This window comes from Myotis nattereri, assembly GCF_964212035.1.
Source record: "Myotis nattereri genome assembly, chromosome: 16".
NCBI classification, from domain to species: Eukaryota; Metazoa; Chordata; class Mammalia; order Chiroptera; family Vespertilionidae; genus Myotis; species Myotis nattereri.
In genome coordinates this window covers 31,285,036-31,306,191 of record NC_138091.1, presented here as the reverse complement: position 1 = coordinate 31,306,191, position 21,156 = coordinate 31,285,036, and the positions used below count along the sequence as shown (strand labels likewise).

At 45.8% G+C, this 21,156-nt stretch overlaps 1 protein-coding gene across 1 annotated transcript; it reads left to right on the top strand.

The window, feature by feature from the left end:
- The first annotated feature begins 243 nt into the window (after positions 1–243).
- Positions 244–20,671, top strand: COIL (coilin). The gene is made up of 7 exons (XM_081110576.1): positions 244–506; positions 8,371–9,466; positions 9,594–9,680; positions 10,117–10,164; positions 12,260–12,329; positions 16,040–16,134; positions 19,722–20,671. Exons 1-7 carry the CDS (start codon positions 262–264, stop codon positions 19,806–19,808), a joined length of 1,728 nt encoding a protein of 575 aa, XP_080966702.1. The 5' UTR covers positions 244–261; the 3' UTR covers positions 19,809–20,671.
- The last annotated feature ends 485 nt before the right edge of the window (positions 20,672–21,156 follow it).

The following is a 21,156-nucleotide window of genomic DNA, read 5'->3' as shown; positions in this document are numbered from 1 at the left end:
GTTTACACGGAAAGTGGCCTAAATTCACACTCTACATTGTACTCGGTAGGAAAGGATAAGGGGATTTTATTCATTGGTCCTCTTAGCCTCCTCTGAACGGAATTCAATCAACCCCGCTCGGCGCTGCCATTCACGAAGACTGTAATAGCCACCTGCCACCCATAGGTGGCGCACGGCGAGCGGCTCCAGGGGGCGGGCCGCCCGGGCCCGCCTCCCGGGAGCGCTGTGGCGTGTCTCGGCTTCCGTAGAGCATCGTGCAAGATGGCAGCCTCCGAGACTGTTAGGCTACGGCTTCGATTTGATTACCCGCCGCCAGCCACCCCGCTCTGCATGGACTTCTGGCTTCTGGTCGACTTGAACAGATGCCGGGTAGTCACGGATCTCATTAGTCTCATCCGCCAGCGCTTCGGCTTCAGTTCCGGGGCCCTCCTCAGCCTCTACTTGGAGGGGGGGCTCTTGCCCCACGGCGAGAGCGCGCGCCTGGTCCGAGACAACGATTGCCTCAGGTGCGCGCGCAGCGGGCGTGGGGGGCGTGGGGGGCTGCGGGGGGGGGGGGCGGGCGGGTCGCCAGGGACGCGCCCGTGCAGGTCCAGGGGTGCCGCAGGCTTCTGCAGACGTCGCGTGGATGGGGCTGAGGGGTGGGCTTGGGGATGGGGCTGAGGGGTGGGCATGGGGATGGGGATGGGGATGGGGCTGAGGGGTGGGCATGGGGATGGGCATGGGGATGGGGTGAGACCCTGAAGCTGCGCGCTCACGACCCGCAGAGCTTCCGATTCGTCGGGGAGGAGGTTGGGAAATGCGCCTGGTAACGGGCATCCTTCCCGACGCGCCGGGTGCGGGTGGTTAGTGCCGCAAGCCGGGGAGAGCCCTGATGTCGGCACGGCCAGGGCCCGAGGTCCTTTCCGCCGGGCTCTCGCTGGCGCCCTTCTGTTCAGCCGGGCACCGCGTTCCGTGCGCCTGGTGCGGACCTGCCGAGGCCGCCACCCCCGGGCGGCTCAGGTGCGGGAGAGCCGAACAGAGGGGGGTACAGCCACGTTCTCTCCTCCCGCGCAGCCTGTCCGGACGCAGTGCCCCCGCGATGGCCCCCGAGACTCCCGATGGGGGTCGTTCTGGGTGGCGCCGGGTGTTTTGTGGCTCACTTACCTAGGTGTGTGGGACCTTCTGGGGTGTGAATTGGGAAACAGACGTTTTCAGTAGGCCTTTGGAAATTTAAAAAAGAAAAGAAAAGATACGGAGTATGGAGGAGCCATTGTTGGGCTGTGAGCCGCCCACGTGCGGTTGATTGGTCTCGATAAAACGGTAAGGCATCGTCATTTCAATTCGGATTCCTGCCTTGGACTAATTTGTTCAGGGCTTCTTTAAAAATATATATGTTTCTATTGATTTTGAGAGAGAGAGGAAGGGAGAAGGAGAGAGAAATAGAAACATCATCGATGGGCTGCCTCCTGCATGTCCCCTCCTGGGGAGGAAGCCTGCAGCCTGGGCATGTGCCCTGACCGGGAGTCAGAGGTGACCTCACTGTTCGTGGGTCGCCGCTCAACCACCGAGCCACACCCCCCGGGCTGTTTAGCTCTTTCTAATGACAATTTGAAATAGTCCAAATTAAAAAAAAAAAAAGAAAAGTCCTTTTTCCTTTTTATTCGCTGCGGAATAGATTCCCTTTTCCTTGTCTTCAGGGACTATTGAAACAGTATTAGAATTGAGGGGACTGCATCCTCTCCTGTTGAGTTTTTTTCTGAGGCCCTGCTCCTTGGCTTGCAGATGTCTCCCTTGTGTTTTCACATTCCTTCTCTGTGTACAGACATGTCTCTTTCCTTAAAAAAAAAAAAAAAATTGAGAGAGAAGAGTGAGGAAGAGAAAGACAGAGATGGATTGCTGTTCCACTTATTTGTGCATTCATTGGCTGAGTCTCGTATGTGCCCTGACCGGGGATCAAACTGCAACCCAGGCACACTGGGATGACACGCTAACCAACTGAGCCACCCGGCCAGGGTCTGCACATCATTCTTTTTAAATGCCACCTGGTGTTCCTTTGTGTGACCATATCAATCTACCAAACCGGCCCTTAGTAATGGACATTTTAGGTTGTTCTATTAGTTTGGGCTTCTATAATGAAAACTAGAGGCCCGGTGCACAAAAATTTGTGCACTCGGGGGGAAGGGGGGTCCCTCAGCCTGGCCTGTGCCCTCTGCAGTCTGGGATCCCTCGGGAGATAACGACCTGCTGGCTTAGGCCTGCTCCCAGGTGGCAGAGGGCAGGCCCAATCCCTAGGTGCAGCCCCTGGTCGGGCTCAGAGCAGGGCCAATTGGGGAGTTGGGGCGCCGCCCCCTGTCATGCACAGAGCAGGGTGGATTGGGAGGTTGCAATGCCACCCTCAGTCAACCTCAGGGTAGGGACAATTGGGGGGTTGGGGCACCGCCCCCTGTCACACTCAAGGCAGGGTAGATGGGGAGGTTGCAGCGCTGCCCCCTGTCACACACACAGCAGGGCCCATCAGGGGGGTTGGGGAGCTCCCCCTTGTTATGCACAGAGCAGGGCCCATCAGGGGGTTGAGGAGCTCCCCCCTGTCACTCACAGAGTAGGGCGGATCAGGGGGTTGGGGCGCCGCCACTGTCACACTCAGGGCAGGGCCGATGGGGAGGTTATGGCTCTACCCTGTCACACACAGAGCAGGGCCCTTGGACGGGGCGGGGGGGGGGGGGGGGTTGGGGCGCTGCACCCTGTCACACACAGAGCAGGGCCAATCAGCGGGTTGGGGAGCCCCCCCCCCCCCCCCGTATCAGGCACAGAGCAGGGCTGATCAGGAGGTTGGAGCGCCTTCCCCTGTCACGAACAGAGCAGGGCGGATAGGGAGGTTGTGGCCCCGCCCCCTGTCACACACAGAGCTGCAGGGCAATCAGGGGGTTTGGGCACTGCCCTCTGTCACGCTGATCCCAGTGCCGGGCGGCCTCTCGGTTCCGCTGATCTCAGTGCTGGGAGGCCTCGCGGCTCTGCTGATCCAGGTGCTGGGAGGCATATTACCCTTTTACTATATAGGATAGAGGCCTGGTGCATGGGTGGGGCTGGCTGGTTGCCCTGAAGGGTGTCTTGGATCAGGGTGGGGGTCCCCACTGGGGTGCCTGGCCAGCCTGGGTGAGGGGATGATGGCTGTTTGCAGCTGGTCACACACCCTTCAGGGTGGGGGTCCCCACTGGGGTGCCTGGCCAGTCTGGGTGTGGGGCTGAGGGCTGTTTTCAGGCTGGCGGGTGACGGAAGCTCCCAACTGCTCCTTTTTTTCTTTTTTATTCTGGGCCAGCTTTAGCTCTGAGGCTCCAGCTCTTAGGCCTCTGCTGCTGAAAGCACGTATTTGGTTTGTTTCGGTTCTATAATCGAAACAATGTATAACTCCAGCTCTGAGATCCCAGCTCGCTGAAAGCAGGTTTCTGGGGTTTTGTTTAGCTTCTGTATTTGTTACAATGTTTCAAACTGCAGGCTCAGAGGCCAGCAAGGCAGGCGGGGAACGTTGGTTTCCTCCGTCAATGAAGCAAGCAAGCCTCATGTTCGCTTCCAGCTGCCTGGCTGCCGGCTGCCATCTTGGCTGGCAGTTAATTTGCATATCGCCCTGATTAGCCAATGGGAAGGTAGCGGTCGTACACTAATTACCATGTTTCTATTTTATTAGATAGGATATCATAATCTGGGTAGCTTATAAACAGAAATTTCTTTCTTACAATTCTAGAGGCCAGAAGTCCAAGGTCAAGGTGCCAACAGATTTGGTGAAGGCTTGCTTTCCGGTTCATAGATGGCACCTTCTCCCAGTGTCCTCATTTGGTGGAAGTGGACAAGGGGGCTCTGTGGGCTCTGTTTTTTAAGGGCACTAATCATATTCATGAGGGCTCCACCCTCATACCCCAAGCATCTCCCTGAAGCCCCACCTCCTAATGTCATCATAGCAGGGGTTACGATTTCAATATATGAATTTTGGGGGGACACAAACATTCAGACCATAGTAGGTTTCTGTTTTTCACTGTTATATGCTGCTGTGAATATTCTTGTGTGTCTCTGTGTACTTGGGCAATAATTCAGTAGGATACATTCCTGGAAGAGGTCCTCTTTGATCAAATTGGCCTCTGGAAAAGTTGTACAGGTCTATATGTATGCCAATAATACATGAGTTGCTTTTGCTCAATATTGTGTGAAAGGTAAGAGAGCAGAGTGACAAAGAGCTCAGGGTCTGGATTCAGAACCCTGCATTCGAATCTTCGCTCTCCAACTCCTTCACTGTGTGCCCTTGGTCAAGTAGCTCTGGGCAGTGACAATGCAGCCCGCTACAGGCAGCAGCCAGACAGGAAGGAGGCTTCGGGGAACAGATGGGACCCAAAGAGGGTGCAGGTCTATTCTTTCACCCTCATTGAATTTCACCTCCTTTTGATAGGACATGGCATTAAAAACCCACCAACTCCTGTTCTCAGAGGGCTGAAACTTTCATTGTATTAATAAAAATTAGAGCAAACACTGAGCCCCGCACTGTTCTAGATACATATCTATCATTGAGTACTATAATTATTATCACTATCTCCATTTTCACAGATGAAAAAGGTTGAGGTGATATTTTAAAACAATGTAGCAGAAGGATTTCAACTAGACAATCACTTTGGCCTTGGCAGGGAGTGAGTGGGGGTGTTATATTTCATATATATGTTTTATTTTATTCGTTTAAATATATTTTATTGATTTTTCACAGAGAGGAATGGAGAGGGATAGAGAATTAGAAACATCGATGAGAGAGAAATATCGATCAGCTGCCTCCTGCACACTCCCCACTGGGTATGTGCCCTTAACCAAGGTACATGCCCTTGACCGGAATCGAACCTGGGACCCTTGAGTCCGCAGGCCGACGCTTTATCCACTGTGCCAAACCAGTTAGGGCCATATATATATTTTAAATGTTTTTATTTCAGGGAGAGGGATGCGAGGGAGAGAGAGAGAAACATCGATGATGAGAGAAACATGGATGGCTGCCTCCTTCAAGTCTCCTACTGGGGACTGAACATGTGCAACCTGGACATGTGCCTTGACAAGGAATCGAACCAGCCACCTCCATGTGCATGGGACGACATTCAACCAACTGAGCCCAACAAAGGCTGGGCTATATTTTTTTATGAGAGAATCCTAGAAATGAAATTGCAGATTTAAAGGGAATACCTTGCATTTTGATGATACTACCCAGTTTGCCCTGCAAAGAGCTTGAATGAACAGTGGAGGGTCTGTTTTAAAAATTTCTTGGACTCAAATCTCTCCCATTGCTAACTACGCAGGTAATTCACTTCTCTTTGTAAAAGGACAGCTACATTTGTTGTCTGATCCAGGTGGAGAAACGAAGGACATTGCCAGGGAAAGTCTACACCCTAAAGGAATGGTAACAGACCCAGGTGAACCATTTTATTCTCTGGATAGCATTACGTCTCGCAGTTTGATTATGTCCCATACTGAAATTACTCTCTTCAGGAATAGCAGGTAGTGAGGCTGCAGCAATCACAGTCATACCTTCATGCCACATGTGTGCAGATCCATTGTCTTTAGAGCAGGCGAGATGATGCCAAGGGCTGCTTTTGAAAGCACCAGAAAGTGGCAAGCTCCTCTGAAAGGCAGGGGTCCTGCATATACAATATGCAGCCCCTGCGGTGTTCCAGTGATTTTAAGAAACCACCAGCACAGAAAGTCTTACAGCCATTTTCAACGTTGATGGAAAATTTGGTTCTAGTTGGTTGTCCCAGAACTGAAACTTGAATCAAAACAAATTGATCAAGAATAACAAGGAACTGCCCTGGCCAATTTGGCTCAGTGGATAGAGCGTTGGCCTGCAGACTGAAAGGTCCCAGGTTCGATTCTGGTCAAGGGCATGTACCTTGGTTGCGGGCACATCCCCAGTAGGAGGTGTGCAGGAGGCAGCTGATCGATGTTTCTCTCTCATCAATGTTTCTAATTCTCTATCCCTCTCCCTTCCACTCTGTAAAAAAATCATTAAGAAAAAAGAACAAAAAAAGAATAGCAAGGAACAATCTGACATTCCAGAAGTTCGCCAGTAGTTTTTAAAGTCACAGGTTGCCAAGCTAGCTTTTGCCACATTGAGGAATACTTCCTTGCTGCTTCATGCTGATGTCCACAGCTGGGAACAGAGGGTAAAGTGTTTTTGTAATTCAAATCCCTGACCTTTCAGAGTTTTATTTCTCTCTTTATTTTATTCCTGATATCAGTAGATTTTATTTTACCTTGACTTGTATGTGTCTATGTATTCGGTTATACTGAAGAAATTAAGGATGTTTTTCAACTACCACATTGAATGATAACTCCACAGGATTACTATATCTTAAAAAATTTAAAGAGCATTTATAATATGTCTTCTTATTCACCAAATGTACTTTATTTTTTATATATATAATTTTTATTTCTTGAAGTATTACAAAGAGTATTACATATGTCTCTTCCCCCCCCCCCCTCCCCGCCTTGACATTCCCCCGGCCCCTACCCCCTAGTGTCTTGTGTCCATTGGTTAATCTTTTATGCATGCATATAAGTCCTTCGGTTGATCTCTTAATCCCCCCCCCAAACCCTCCCCAGGCTTCCCACTGTAGTTTGACAGTCTGTTCAGTGTTGCTCTGCCTCTGCATCTACCCCTGTTCATCAGTCTATACTGGTCCCCAATATCTGTCCCAAGCTCACTGGAGCAGTCCCTCACCGCGGCCGTCTCGGCCTCACCGGGACTATTTCAACCTCACTGGGCCATCCCTACCTCACCGGGGCCGTTTCAACCTCACCGGTCACCAAATGTACTTTATGTTCAAATATGATTGTTACCATCTTTCCCTGGTTACTAAAAAAAAAAAAAGAAATATATAGCTAGATGTAAATGTATTGAAAGTATGTGTGGTTTTTTTAAAAATATATTTTATTGATTTTTTACAGAGAGGAAGGGAGAGGGATAGAGTGAGAAACATCAATGAGAGAGAAACATCGATCAGCTGCTTCCTGCATCCCCCCCCTCCCCCCCCAGGGATGTGCCTGCAACCAAGGTACATGCCCTTGACCGGAATCGAACCTGGGACCTTTCAGTCCGCAGGCCAACACTTTATCCACTGAGCCAAACCAGTTAGGGCGAAAGTATGTGTGTTTTTAGTAGGCCTTTTGAGTACCCACTATGCGCTTGACATTGGGGACACTCAGTTTTCCATCATTTGGCACACATACTAGAATTAGCTGTTTCCAGTTTAATGGAGGAACAGAATTTCTTTCCTATAGTGAAATAATTTTAGATGACGTGTGTATTAAGGTTCTCCAGAGAAACAGAAACAATAGGAGATGATACAGACATGGATACATAGATATAGATATGAGATTTAGTATAAGGAATTGGCTTGTGAGATTTTGGAGGCTGAGTGGTCCCAAGATCTGAAGTCGGCAAGCTGGAGACCTAGGAAAACTAATGATATCTAGGTCAAGTTCAAAGGCTTGAGAACCAGGAGAGTTAGTGGTTAGTGTAAGTTCTAGTCCTAATTGGAGTCCTAAGGCAGGAGAAGACCCATGTTCCAGCTCAAAGATGCTTAGGCAGAGAGAGCGAATTCTCCCTTGCTCAGCCTCTTATTCTATTCAGGCCTTCAGTGGATTGGGTGAGGCCCATTTTGGGAAAGGCAATCTGCTTTACTCAGTCTCCTGATTCAGATGTTAATCTCATCCGGAAACACCCTCACAGATACACCCAGAACATTGTTAACCACATATTTGGGCACCCCATGGCCCAGTCAAGTTGACACAATTAGTAATCACAAAATGTCATGGAATTTTATGATGACTGTCACTAGCCAAGAGAACAGATTGTTCAGTATTTTCCTAAATTTAAGTAAAATATAAATATCTGATTTTTTTTTTAAAAAAGTAGCCCACATTTAAAAACTAAATTGGACATTTGGCATTATCACTGTTTGGGATTGGCAGCATAGTAGAGTGGAAAAATTGTGAAGTTAGACAAACCAAGGTTTGAATCCCATTTCTCTTGCTTATTAGCTTTGGTTCTTGGGCAAGTTACTTGTCAGAACTGTAATTTTGTGATTTGTTTGAAAATCAAAGAAACCTACTTCATGGTGGTGTTTAGAAAAAATGTATATAAAATGTTTGGGACACAGTAAATAGTCAATAAATAAAAGTAGTCGTTTGAAAGTTGATCATAAGTGATGCCATATAAACCATTTTGCCAAAAAGAGTCTTTGTCCTTTAGCGATTTGATGATTTTTCATTAACTGATGGCGGTGACAGTTTGCAGTCATCTCAGTATGTATAACAGCGTCCTGGAGACATAGTTACTCACTAGTTTTCTCTCTCTTGTTCTTTTGATAGAGTTAAATTAGAAGAACGAGAAGTCACTGAGAATCCTGTAGTAGTCAGTAATGGTGATAGTACTCATTTCTTACCTAGAAAAGCAAAGAAGCGGTCATTTAAGTTGGAGGAGGATGAAGAAACTGATTACAGAAATTCAAAGAAGCATTGGAAGAGGCGAGAGAACAACAACGAGAACACTTCGGATCCAGAACCAAAAGCTGTCACAGATCAGCGTGGGAGGGGAAGAAACAAGAGGAAACACAAAGCCACACTTGATGTAGTAGATGAGGATGACAAAGAGACCAAAAGAAAATCACCAAAGAAGAAGGAGAAACGTGCATATAGAAAACAGACGAAGAATCCCAAGTCTTCTAAAGCACAGACAGTGAAAGAGTGGACTGTCCAGAAGTGTAATCCTCCCAAAGGTTCTGCTCGAAACAGCCTTGTTAAAGCCAAGAGGAAAGGTGGCGTGGACGTCGATGCAAACGATAGTCCCAGTTCCTCCTCAGAGTCTGAGTCTTGTCATGATTCAGCCAGCGAACATTTGAGCAATGTCATCTTGGAGGTCAGAAAGTCCTCAGAGAAAGTGTCAACTGCATTATCAAAGGAAGGGCCCTCTATAAACACAACTGCAAACAAAGTAGCTACAAAAATTGCCTTTAACTCTGCCCCCATCGAGGACAAGACAACCAGAACCTCAGACTCCAGTTCAGACTCCAGTTCAGATTCAGATGACCAAAGTGAGGCGTCAAAGAGTTCCCTGGAGAAGACTGCGGGGCCCTTAAAGCCAGTAGGTCTGTTTGCAGGCAGAGGTCGTCCAGGTCTGGGGCCTTCATCACAGACTCTAAATGCTACTGGATGGAGGAACTCTGACTCAAATGGTGGCAGGCAGACTCCTCCTGGTCCTCCCAACGTGACTCTCCCTACCAGTTTGGGAAGAGGTTGGGGTAGAGGAGAGGACCTTCTTTCTTGGAAGGGAGTTAGGGGTCGGGGCACGCGGGGGAGAGGTCGAGGACGAGGACTTGCTGTTCCCCTTGTTTTAAATAGAGACGCTGAATATGAGAAGCAGCAGCATTTAAATGAAACAGTAACAAACTCATCTACTATTATCCAGGCAAGTAGTCTTTATTGTGAGTTTACCACTTCCCCTTTCCCCACAGAGTGTGTCTGGAGTTGATGTCATCGGTTCACATTTTCTCACCAGTAACAGAGTCACATAACTAATAAGTACTGTTTTTCAGAATCCAGTACGGACACCCAAGAAGGACTACAGTCTGTTACCACTGTTAGCAGCTGCCCCCCAAATTGGAGAAAAGATTGCATTTAAGGTATGTTTTAAAACAACAATTACAACAAAAAGATTATTCTCCCTCCAAGAAAAATTACTTATTAGAGTATATACGTAAATAAACAGACATCTATATACATACGCATACATATGTGTACACATGTATGTATATGTGTGTATATATGTATTCACACATGCACGCACACACACACCCTTCCTGCCCAGATCACATCTTTCATGTTCTCATGCCTAGTGTGTAATAGGTGCCAGTAATTGTTTTCTAAATGAATAAAAATGGCTTAGGCTAGAATATAGCAAGTGCTCAATAAAAGAAAGCTACACATATTACCCCTTTCCCCCAACCACTGGGACCCCTGTTTTGCTACAGATTTGTGGTCAGGCTGTGTGTTTTCTCAGAGATAGGGACTACGGGACTTATGTACTAGTATTTATGAACTTTTTCTTTCTTTTTTTAGCTTTTGGAACTAACACCTGATTATTCTCCTGATGTCTCTGACTACAAGGTAAGACTTTTTATTTAAAAACTAGAGGCCCAGTGCACGAATTCGTGCACCAGTGGGGTCCCTCAGCCTGGCCTGTGATATCAGGCCGAAACCAGCTCTCTGACATCCCCCGAGGGGTCCCGGATTGCAAGAGGGCGCAGACTAGGCTGAGGGACCCCACCGGTGCACCATCGGGGCCGGGGAGGGACTGTGGGAGGGTTCCAGGGCATGTCTGGCCCATCTCACTCAGTCCCGATCAGCTAGACCTCAGCAGCAAGCTAACCTACCAGTCGGAGCGTCTGTCCCCTGGTGGTCAGTGTACGTCATAGTGAGCGGTTGAGCCGCCTTAGCATATCATTAGCATATTATGCTTTGGTTAAATGGACGACCAGACACTTAGCATATTATGCTTTTATTATATAGGATAATTGTCAATATATTAAAGAAGCTGAAGTCATATTTAATATTGCTGGTATGGATAATGCAGATTTTTTTGAGTAAACAGTGCCGTAAAGTAAAAAATAAAAACATTACTGAACTGTAAACTTTTTAATAACATCACTGTGAAGTCTCCTAGTGTTGTTTTCCTTACACTTGGGAAGAATATAGATTGAGAATAACGAATTTAATTATTTTTATTCAATTTTTAAAAATTACCTTAGACACACAGACTTATTTGAGTACTCTTCCCTCATATCCTAAACTTTGAAAGAAAATAATAAATAGCTCTTAGCCAGAAAATTGTGTGGTTTTCATCATAGGAATATATTTTACATATTTGTGAATTACTGGAAGGAAATGTAAACAGATCTGTCTTGGGCAAATCAAAATGTTTTGTCACCCTACATAAGTAACTAATTTAATTCTGTGATATATGAGGAAATGGGAATAAATATAGAATCGATACATTTCATAACTCTACACACTGTGATTCTATATGTTATTAAAATTCACATTAAGTGGATGTTAGTCATCATCATAGTTATTATCTTGGAAAGCTATTTACTTACTTTATTTCCTAGTAGTTTTAGAACTTTTTTGAAATTGCTTTCAAAACCATTTGAGGCAGAAAATTAGTCCCACTTTTTTGCATTGACCACAAGTTCTGTTACCTGCTTGATCGCCGGCTTCCTGCACGTTCCCTGACCGGCTAGGGATGGAACCTATAACCGAGGTACTGCCCTTGACTAGGAATTGAACCCGAGACCCTTCAGTTCGCCAGCTGATGCTCCAGCCACTGAGCCAAACCGACCAAGGCAGATCGCTGGCTTATTTATTAAGCTTGCCTTCAAAACTCAAATCTCCCTGCTACTTTATTTTTTTTATATATATTTTTTAATTCTCACTGGAGAATATTTTTGAGAGAGAGAGAGAGTGAAAGGGAGGGGGGACTGAGAGAGAGAGAAACTTCAATATGAGAGAGACACATCAACTGGTTGCTTCCTGCACGTTCCCTGACTGGCTGGGGATGGAACCTGTAACCGAGGTACTGCCCTTGACTGGGAATTTATTAAGCTTGCCTTCAAAACTCAAATCTCTCTGCCGCATTTGTACCCATGGGATTTGAATTTATGGAGGTGGCTGAGTGATCCAATGCTATTGAAAGAGGAACTTATTACATTTCCCAAGAGGAAGGGCAATGCCACACCCTGCCGTGACGTGACGCAGAGGAAATCACCTGGGTGTAGTCAGGAGGCAGAAGCAGGAGTGAGGAGAGAGCCTTTACTGGGGTCTCCTGGGGATAGACAGGCAGGGTGCAGGAAACAATCTAGGATTGGCTCATTTCAATAAGGAGCAGGCTTTGGTCTGTAGGGACTATTCCTCGTGTGGTACCTGACTCTGGGGTGATTAAGATTAGGGAAAATAGTGGCTTGGTGTGAGGGAGTATCATTTACCCTACATGCTGATTTAACAAATTTTTTTTTATTGAGATAAAATTCACATAACATAAAATCCACAGTTTAAACCAGTGGTCCGCAGACCACTGGTGGTCTGTGAGGTCCGAAAGGTTGGCAACTGCTGGTTTAAACCATTTTAAAGTGTACAATTCAGTGGTTCTAATATATTCGTAATGTTTTGTGTATTGATTTTTGACTTCAACTTTTATTTTTGAAAGGAAGGAAAAATATTGAGCCACAATCCAGAGACCCAGCAAGTAGATATAGAAATCCTTTCATCCACACCTGGTGAGTCTAGAAAAGAATTTGAAAATGTAGGCTTTTCATATCTCATTGGTTTCTAAGTAGCTGTGCACACGGGAGCTGCTGTCTTCATTGGCCCCATGATTAACTGGCGCTCTCCACCACCTCTGTCAGCACAGAACAGCCCAGGCCTGAGCCCCACTGGTGGAGTAGAGTGTCCGCTAAGAGTTATTGGATTTTTTTCCCCAAAGCTTTTAGGCAAGTTGTTCTTATTACTGCCATTTATGTAATTTCATAAAAATTACATAAACCGATGAAAATTGATTTCATAAAGAATCTACACTAATAAAAGAGAAAGATGCAAATTGACCATACCTTCATGACACCCACCAGCCAATCAGGAGTGAGTATGCAAATTAACCCAACAAAGATGGCAGGTTAATTTGCATACGCAGGCACAGAGCGGCCGGGGGAGGGGCGGGACACGTATGTCGTCGCCATAGCGACAACACAGGCATTCCGCCCTACCCCAGCCACTTGGGGCCTCTGGGCAGCATAGGAAGGCGGAAAGGCGGCTCCAGGCCGAAGCGAAGGTGGTGCCAGCAGCCAGGGGAAGGAAAGCCCATTCTTGCACGAATCTTCGTGCATTGGACCTCTAGTTCTATTTTTATAAAACCTAAGTTGAATGCTGACATAGAAGTGTGGCTAAAAAACTTGCCATTAAGTTTTGTGTGGGTGGGTAAGCTTTATAAGAGATTGGGAGGAATTTAAAAATCTGGGAAGCTTTTGCACTTAAATTGCCTTGCTAGTTTTTTGCATTCTTGCTTCACTTTAAAAAAACCCAAAACTGGAAATTATGTAAATTTCAGGCATACATTAAGGATATGATTTATAAAAGAAAGCTCTAGTTGGTGGGCTCATAAGATCTGTTCAGCTCTATTTCAGAAGATTGGCAAATGAACACATTTGTGTTGTTAAATCAAAATAAAGTATCTAAAATATTTGTGTATACACAGTCCACACATTATTCTGCCTTATCCCTGATTCACCCTGTTCATTATTGGTTCTGAAATCCTGGAATGAGAGGGCTTTTACTGTATATGGCTTAACTTGTGTTATGTTGTAGGGCCCCTGGCCAGAGACCAGGGAAGATCCCCTTTTCTTTAGCAGACCCTAAAGCAATTAGTTTCTGTTTGTGTTTAAAGAAGGTAGTAATGTAATCAAAACTCCAGTACACAGAAGTTAGTCAAAAGGCTTTTGTTAATCCTCACCCGAGGACATTTTTTCCATTGCTTTTCAGAGAGAGTGGGAGGGAAGGATGGAGGGAGGGGGAGAAAGAGAGAGGAGAGAGAAAGAGAGTAATATCTGTGTGAGAGAGACACATTGATTCGTTGCTTCCTGCGTGCTCCCTGACTGGGGCCGGGGATCAAACCTGCAACCCAGCCCTGCCGGTGTTTCTCAGTGGTTGAGCGTCGACCTATGAACCAGGAGGTCACAGTTCGATTCCTGGTTAGGGCACATGCCCAGGTTGTGGGTTCAGTCCCCAGTAGGGGACATGCAAGGAGGCAGCCAATCAATGATTCTCTCTCATCATTGATGTTTCTGTCTGTCTGTCTCTCTCCCTTTCTCTCTGAAATCAATAATAAAAACAAGCAAAAAAACACCCTGTAACCCAGGTATGTGTCCTGGACCGGGCATTGAACCTATGACTCTTAGGTGTGCAGGCTGACAGTCTAACCACTGAGCAACACCAGCCAGAGCCAAAAAGGGTTTTTCAACAAAGTCTCTTCAGGCTATTAAGTAAATGATTAGATGTAACCTGGTTTCCCAGCTTTATTCTGATAAGGTTTCATTTGAAGAAATCCCCCTTCTTAGGAATGGTGGACAAAGAAATTTGTCCATGGTCAAATTCCATGGGCAAGGCTGGGTCACTGCTGGTCAGGTGATTGACAGTGATAACATCTAATTAGAACTTTTTTTCTGGGCAGCAAGGAATGGCTTTATCTGTTTTCCAATAGAAATACTCATAGTCCTTGTTTTGCATGGTTCAGTTACCCTGGTGTAGTTAACACCACCAGTCCCTCAGTGACATTGAGTATATTAATGAGAATAATTGCATAAGGTGCTGCCAGCTCTTCAGTCCACAAGTCACTACATAATAACAGATGCCCATCATGACCGGTGACCAACCACTTCTTTCAGTCTTGGTTATCGGTCACTGTGCTTCTGTTACTCATTTTCCACAGACACAGCAAGGTGTGTGCCTTTGCTGCTCCCTTGTCCCTCAGTGATAAACCCACATGACACTTACAAAATGGGTAGTTGAAATAGGGAGTTGGTCAACAAAGATGAAAGCATAACAAAGAAGCAAACAGTGACATCCAAATCAAGTTTGAGTGAGAGTATAGAAGAAATAGCTAACCATAGGAATGGTGATGCTGCGGTTTATATGAACTTCTTGACATAAATGAGGAGGGTATTGGTGATGAAAGAGATGAAGGTGTCCCAGAAGTGATATTGGCCAAAAATTTCCCAAGCTCTCAGAGCCATTTCATGACATTAAAAGCTCAAGGAATAAAGTATTGAAAGCTGATCCAAACTTAGAAGTGAGTATGACAGTTCCGCAAGTAATAGAAAAGATTCTGTCATTGTTGCCTGACAAGAAGATAAGTACTCTTCAAACTACCCTTGGTAAGAGTCTTACAAAGAAGCTGTGTGCTGCAATTCTCAGTGTTTCTAGTGTTTTAAATTATAATATGCTCCATAAATATTAGTATTACTTCTTTTCATTTCCTTATATAGTAAAGATTTTAATGTTTTGACAGAATTTTTTAAAGATTGTGAAACAATCATCATTTTCCCTGTGAAAGTCCACGGCCAGCATGGCTTTCCGGGTTCAAAGGCTTGGAGGTAGAGCAGAGGTACAAATGACACACAAGACGAAATATTAATTTTGATACCAAGGGAAACCAGAGGAAAACTCAACCATAGCAGTCAAGTTCTCACTGAGTCTCCGTTCCCAGCTGCTTTTATTTACTAGAATACACAATTGCCTTTTAGGAATGCAAACGGACATATCAATGGTAATATTTAGTAAACAGTAAGATTGTCAGGTTTTGGGGGAGTTTGCTTTAGGCCATTGAGTCAGCAGCAAGTAATAAAATGTAAATATTCACCCTATGAATATCAAAAGGAGTACCAGCTAGCCTTCTGCCAGACTCCTCACATTTATATTAATTACTGTTGATCTTGGTTTCCAGCATTTCCCCATTGATTATTTTATTGTTTTTTGTGATTTCAGCCTACACAGTCATTTTTAGGGTCCCACACTACCATGCAAAGTGAGGACTGCTATATTACTAAGTAGTAAGCATGTGTAATTTCTGAGGACATAGCAAGATAGAAGTATTTAGCAGAATTCAGATTACCTTCCCTTGTTGAAACATATCAGTTACTTTTTGGGATTATCTTGTGGTTGTACATTCTCTTCTGGGAGTACGAGCGATAGGGTGTCAAGCTCGTTTCTTTTTGATGAAGGAAATATCGTCCCTGAAGAAAGGCCAAGAAGCTCCCGTCTGCTGGTGCAGGCTTTTCTCAGGGTCTCCTGTCACGGAGCACTCCAGCTCGCATGTGCATAGCCAGCCTCCACGTCAATGCAGTTTGTTTGTGATGGCTTTTCTAATGATGTAAATTGCCTGTCGAAGAACGTTTTCACTACTGGGAAGTGACTTATTACCTCTCTCCCTACCATCTAGTTTCACCCATAAAAGAACCTGGGAAATTTGATTTAGTTTATCACAACGAAAATGGATCTGAGGTTGTGGAGTATGCTGTGACACAGGAGAGAAAGGTAGGCATGCTTCTCTTCTTGGGATTGCTGAGTTATCCATTCTCTCTTGACTGATTACTGGTGGTCTGTCTGGAAGACTTTGCAGCTTGCCGAACTGCCTATATTAAAATCACGAAGGTGCCCGGCTAGTGTGGCTCAGCGGCTGAGCATGGACCAGGAAGTCAGAGTTTGATTCCCAGTCAGGCCACATGCTCAGGTTGCAGGCTTGATCCCCAGTGTGGGGCGTGCAGAAGGCAGCCAATCGATGATTCTCATAATTAATGTTTCTATCTCTCCCTTCCCTTCCTCTCTCTGAAATCAATGAAAACATTTTTAAAAATTAAAAAAATAAAATCATAAAGGATCTGGGTCTTGAGGATGTCTGTCCTGCCTACAAGGTGGCATATCAATGCCAAGTGTCCAGTTAGGGCGTCATCTTGGACCTTAAAGAGCCTCTATGACAAGATGCACAGAGTCTAGATTTGCATAGTCCTCTCTATGTATGAAAGCCTAAGCAACTTAACAACTGGAATGATCGGTTGACCAGTCGCTATGACACGCACTGGCCACCAGGGAGCAGATGCTCAATGCAGGAGCTGCCCCCTGGTGGTCAGTGTGCTCCCACAGCCAACCTCTCCCTCCCCCGCCTGCCAACCTCCCACAATCCCTCCCCCGTGCCAGACGGCCCCCCTGATAGGCCTTGATCACCAGCCAGGCTGAGTGACCTCACCCATGCACGAATTCGTGCACTGGGCCTCTAGTAGTATGTAAGGTTATATAAGGATTTCAATACAAAAGACTAGCATATCATAAAAGTCTCTTATAGGTTCAGAAAAGTGCATATAAATATAGCTGGAATGATTTTCACACATGAACATACTCATGTAACCGGCACCGAGATCAAGAACATTAGCAGTCCCCTCTGGAAATCTCCATCAAGTCTCCTTGGAGTCACTGCTACCTTTCAGACATTGCCTAAAAACAGCAAGTTTGGTTTTGAAGAATGACATAAAATGATGGTTCTGTCTTTTGACTTTGTTTAAACCCTTAAATTGCCATTTTAGGAAGTATATGTTTTTAGAACTTTTTAGGCAGCCAGACTAGTTGCTGGCAATGGATGGTTCATTAGGTTTTGCTAGCATTAAAGGAAATAGAATTTATATATAAGATGTTTATATTTTAAACTAGAGGCTTGATGCATGAAAATTTGTGCAAGAATAGGCCTTCTTTCCCTGGCTGCCGGCACCGGCTTCCCTTCTCCAGCCTCGGCAGACACCCTGGACCTGGGCTTCCCTCCCTCCGGCCAGCCACAGTTACCTGGGACGGTGGGCGGCTTCTCCCAGCCCGGGCCTGGCTTTGTCAGGAAGGACGTCCGGAAGACATCCAATCTATCCAGTCAAATTAGCATATTACTCTTTTATTAGTATAGACTAGAGACCTGGTGCACAAAAATTTGTGCACTTGGGGGGGTCCCTCAGCCCGGCCTGTGCCCTCTCGCAGTCTGGGACCCCTCAGGGGATGACCACCTGCTGGCTTAGGCCCGCTCCCCAGGGGATTGGGCCTAAGCTGGCAGTCAGACATCCCTCTGGCAGCCCTAGAGCTCTCAGGGGATGTCCACTTGCCAGCGGGGAGCAGGCCTAAGCTGCAGTTGGACATCAGCGCCGCTGAGGAGGCGGGAGAGGCTCCCACCACCACCGCTGTACTGGCAGCCGTCAGCCTGGCTTGTGGCTGAGCAGAGCTCCCCTTGTGGGAGCGCACTGACCACCAGGGGGAAGCTCCTGCATTGAGCGTCTGCCCCCTGGTCATCAGTGTGTGTCATAGTGACTAGTCATTCCCAGTCGTTCTGCTGTTAGGGTCAATTTGCATATTACCCTTTTATTATATAGGATAGAGGCCTGGTGCATGGGTGGGGGCCGGCTGGTTTGCCCTGAAGGGTGTCCCGGATCAGGGTGGGGGTCCTGCTGGGGTGCCTGGCCAGCCAGGGTGAGGGGCTGAGGGCTGTTTTCAGACTGGCCACACCCCCTTCAGAGTGGGGGTCCCCGCTGGAGTGGCTGGCCAGCCTGGGTGAGGGGCTGAGGGCCATTTTCAGGCTGGCCACACCCCCTTCAGGGAGAGGGGTCCTGCTGGGGTGCCTGGCCAGCTTGGGTGAGTGGCTGATGGCTGTTTGCAGGCTGGCCACACCCCCTGCAGGGTGGGGGTCCCCGCTGGAGTGCCTGGCCAAACTGGGTGAGGGGCTGATGGCTGTTTGAAGGCTGGCCAGGGCCCCCAGCCACCCAAGCTCCCAGTGGAGGCTGTCTGGAAGCAGGTATCTGGGATTTATTTATCTTCTATATTTGCAACTTTGTTGCCTTGAGCGGAGGCTTCAGCCGGCCAGGGCAGGCAGGAAGCTTGGCTTCCTCCATCGCCGGGGCAACCAAGCCTCCTGCTTGCTCCAGCTCCTTGGCTGCCGGGCGCTATCTTGGTTAGGTTAATTTGCATATAGTTGCTCTGATTGGCTGGTGGGTGTGGCTCGGGGCGCAGCGGAGTTGCAGTCTATTTGCATGTTTCTCTTTTAGCAGATTAGATGTTACAGATATTGCCCTATAAGTTTCAGTATTATAAACTATTTATCTGACACATAGAAACTCTAGCCAGACTCTGCTTTGATTTGTCTCTGAGATAGATGATACTCTTAGAAATTTATTCCAAAAACACATTTTTGGGGTCTGTGGTAGGATCATCAGATTTGGCCCAGTCTTCTGTACTTCCTTATTTGCAATATCCTCAGCCCCATTTTTTTGGGTTGAAATGTATTCTTGGAAACTGTGTCGGAAAGTTAAGCCTTTGCAGTGGTTCTCAACCTTCCTGACGCAGCGACCCTTTAATACAGTTCCTCATGTTGTGGTGACCCCCAGTTTCATTGTTACAAATTGAACATAATTAAAGCATAGTGATTAATCACAAAAACAATATGTAATTATATATGTGTTTTCCGATGGTCTTAGGCGACCCCTGTGAAAGGGTCATTCGACCCCCCAAAGGGGTCGCGACCCATGGGTTGAGAACCGCTGCTTTAGAGACTTGCTTCTCCATGCCTTTTCAGAGGTCTAAAGCAGAGCCAGTAATTACCTTTTTTGGACACTAGATGGCTCTCATCATTCATTCACATGGCCAAGTGCTCCAATTTGCTTTCTCTTAAATGAAATACCTACTATTTTTGGCAGCATAGCAGAACTACAGAGCTGCACAAAACAGCATCAGCAGTCTATTGATAACTCTTTTGAGTCACATCTGCTTCCCATGAGGTCTGTGGCTGCCTGTCCCCAGAACCTTTAGGGCAAATCCTCGTGACCCTTTGTAACCAGCTACCCCTCACTCCGTGCCATCCCCCACAATCCCTGCTCTAAATCAAAGAAGAATGAAATGTGCTTAATGTGAAATTTAGCTGCATTTGAGGTAAACAAGTTTTTATGCACTAATTAAACTCAGTTTATCAGTACTCAAATTATTCCAGGACTTCAACCATTCTGCACAAATGGAAATTTACTTGACTGATGTTTTTAGCTGACTAGAACCTATATGACCTCATAATGAAATCTCTAAACTGAATATTTTGTATTTTCCTTCAGATCACTGTTTTTTGGAGACAGTTGATTGATCCAAGACTGATTGTTGAATCTTCGAGTAACAACACATCAAGCACAGAGCTTGCCTAAGACCTCTCCACCTTGTGGTGTATAAATGTCTTGTTTGTGAAAGTGACTATAACCTGAACTTTTAAAAAAAAGATTTGAAATTTGTATGCAGTTTTCTGCATAGGACAGAATATCTACCTCATCATTGAAAATAACATGAGTGTGTTGCTTTCTAGTCTTTTTTTTTTCAGGTTTAATTTTAGTAACAAATTTTTAAAAAATGACATTCCCTGTAGGCATTGTTACATACCAGTATGTATTGTTTCTTCTCTTTTTTATTTTATTTTTTGACCATCAAGTAGCCATTGTCAGAAGCAGTTTATAATATCAAGTATAAGAAAGTGCTGCACATCTTGTCTCAGTAAGTTTTATTAAGTAACGTTTTAAAACATGAACGCATGTTACTTGACCTAATTTTTTACATTTGAGTTGTTCTATTAAATGTGGAACCTCTTACAAATTTCAAGTATTTTATCCTTGTAATTGTCAAGAATTAACAAGTAGTTGGGTTTGTTGCAAGCAGTGAGTTAAGAAATCCTTTCACATTTTTCTCAACTTTAAAGTGGAGGGTTCCTAGAGCCCCATCTAGAGCAGGAAAATCAGACCTGCTGTTTGTGCCTGGAGAAGAGCTCCTGTGTCAGCTGGGTGAGAGGATTTACTCTGGGATCAGACCAGGAACGTGTTATCTTGCTGCCAGATCCCGGCACCTGGCTGCATGTGCTGGAGTGAGGATCTTGAACAGAAACTTCCTTTCCTATTGCTGTTCCACACAAAGCTAAAAATGACTAAATATCTACTGTGAAAATTGCTTTCTTTTCATGAAAGATCAGATCCCTCCTTCAGCTTTGCAGATTTTTAAATAAAACCATATTGAACTAAATGTCCATGCTGAGTCATCACATCTAGTTGGGTATTGCAAATCTCGCCTTGTTTGTTTTTTACAACAATGCAAGAGGTTAACTTTAACCTGGAACAAGAAGGGTTGCCTTGAGTGAAGAGTCCGGTGTTGCAAAGTTTGGTCAAACAGCGTCTGCTATATCTGGGAGCTATCCGACCAGTGAAGCTGCTGTCCAGTTTTAATATGTATGGCATTGATGTGCATCAAAGTGTGGTTACTGATTTATGATAAGTGTTACTCCAGAATGATGGGATCTTGGCACTGGGGTTCTTGTGTTGCATACTTTCCAGAGTTTGGGAAACAAGATTACTAGTAAATGCCAAAAGGTACATGAACAAATGCCCTGGTTGCCGGCTCGATCCCCAGTGTGGGGTGTGCAGGAGACAGCCAATCGATGATTCTCTCTCATTGATGTTTCTCTCTCTCCCTCTTCCTCCCTCTCTGAAATCAATAAAAATGTATTTGATAATA

Coding starts and splice junctions, on each gene's coding strand:
- COIL (XM_081110576.1), top strand. CDS start 262: ATGGCAGCCTCCGAGACTGTTAGGCTACGGCTTCGATTTGATTACCCG. Junction 507..8,370: donor CGAGACAACGATTGCCTCAG/GTGCGCGCGCAG, acceptor TTCTTTTGATAG/AGTTAAATTAGAAGAACGAG. Junction 10,165..12,259: donor CTGATGTCTCTGACTACAAG/GTAAGACTTTTT, acceptor TATTTTTGAAAG/GAAGGAAAAATATTGAGCCA.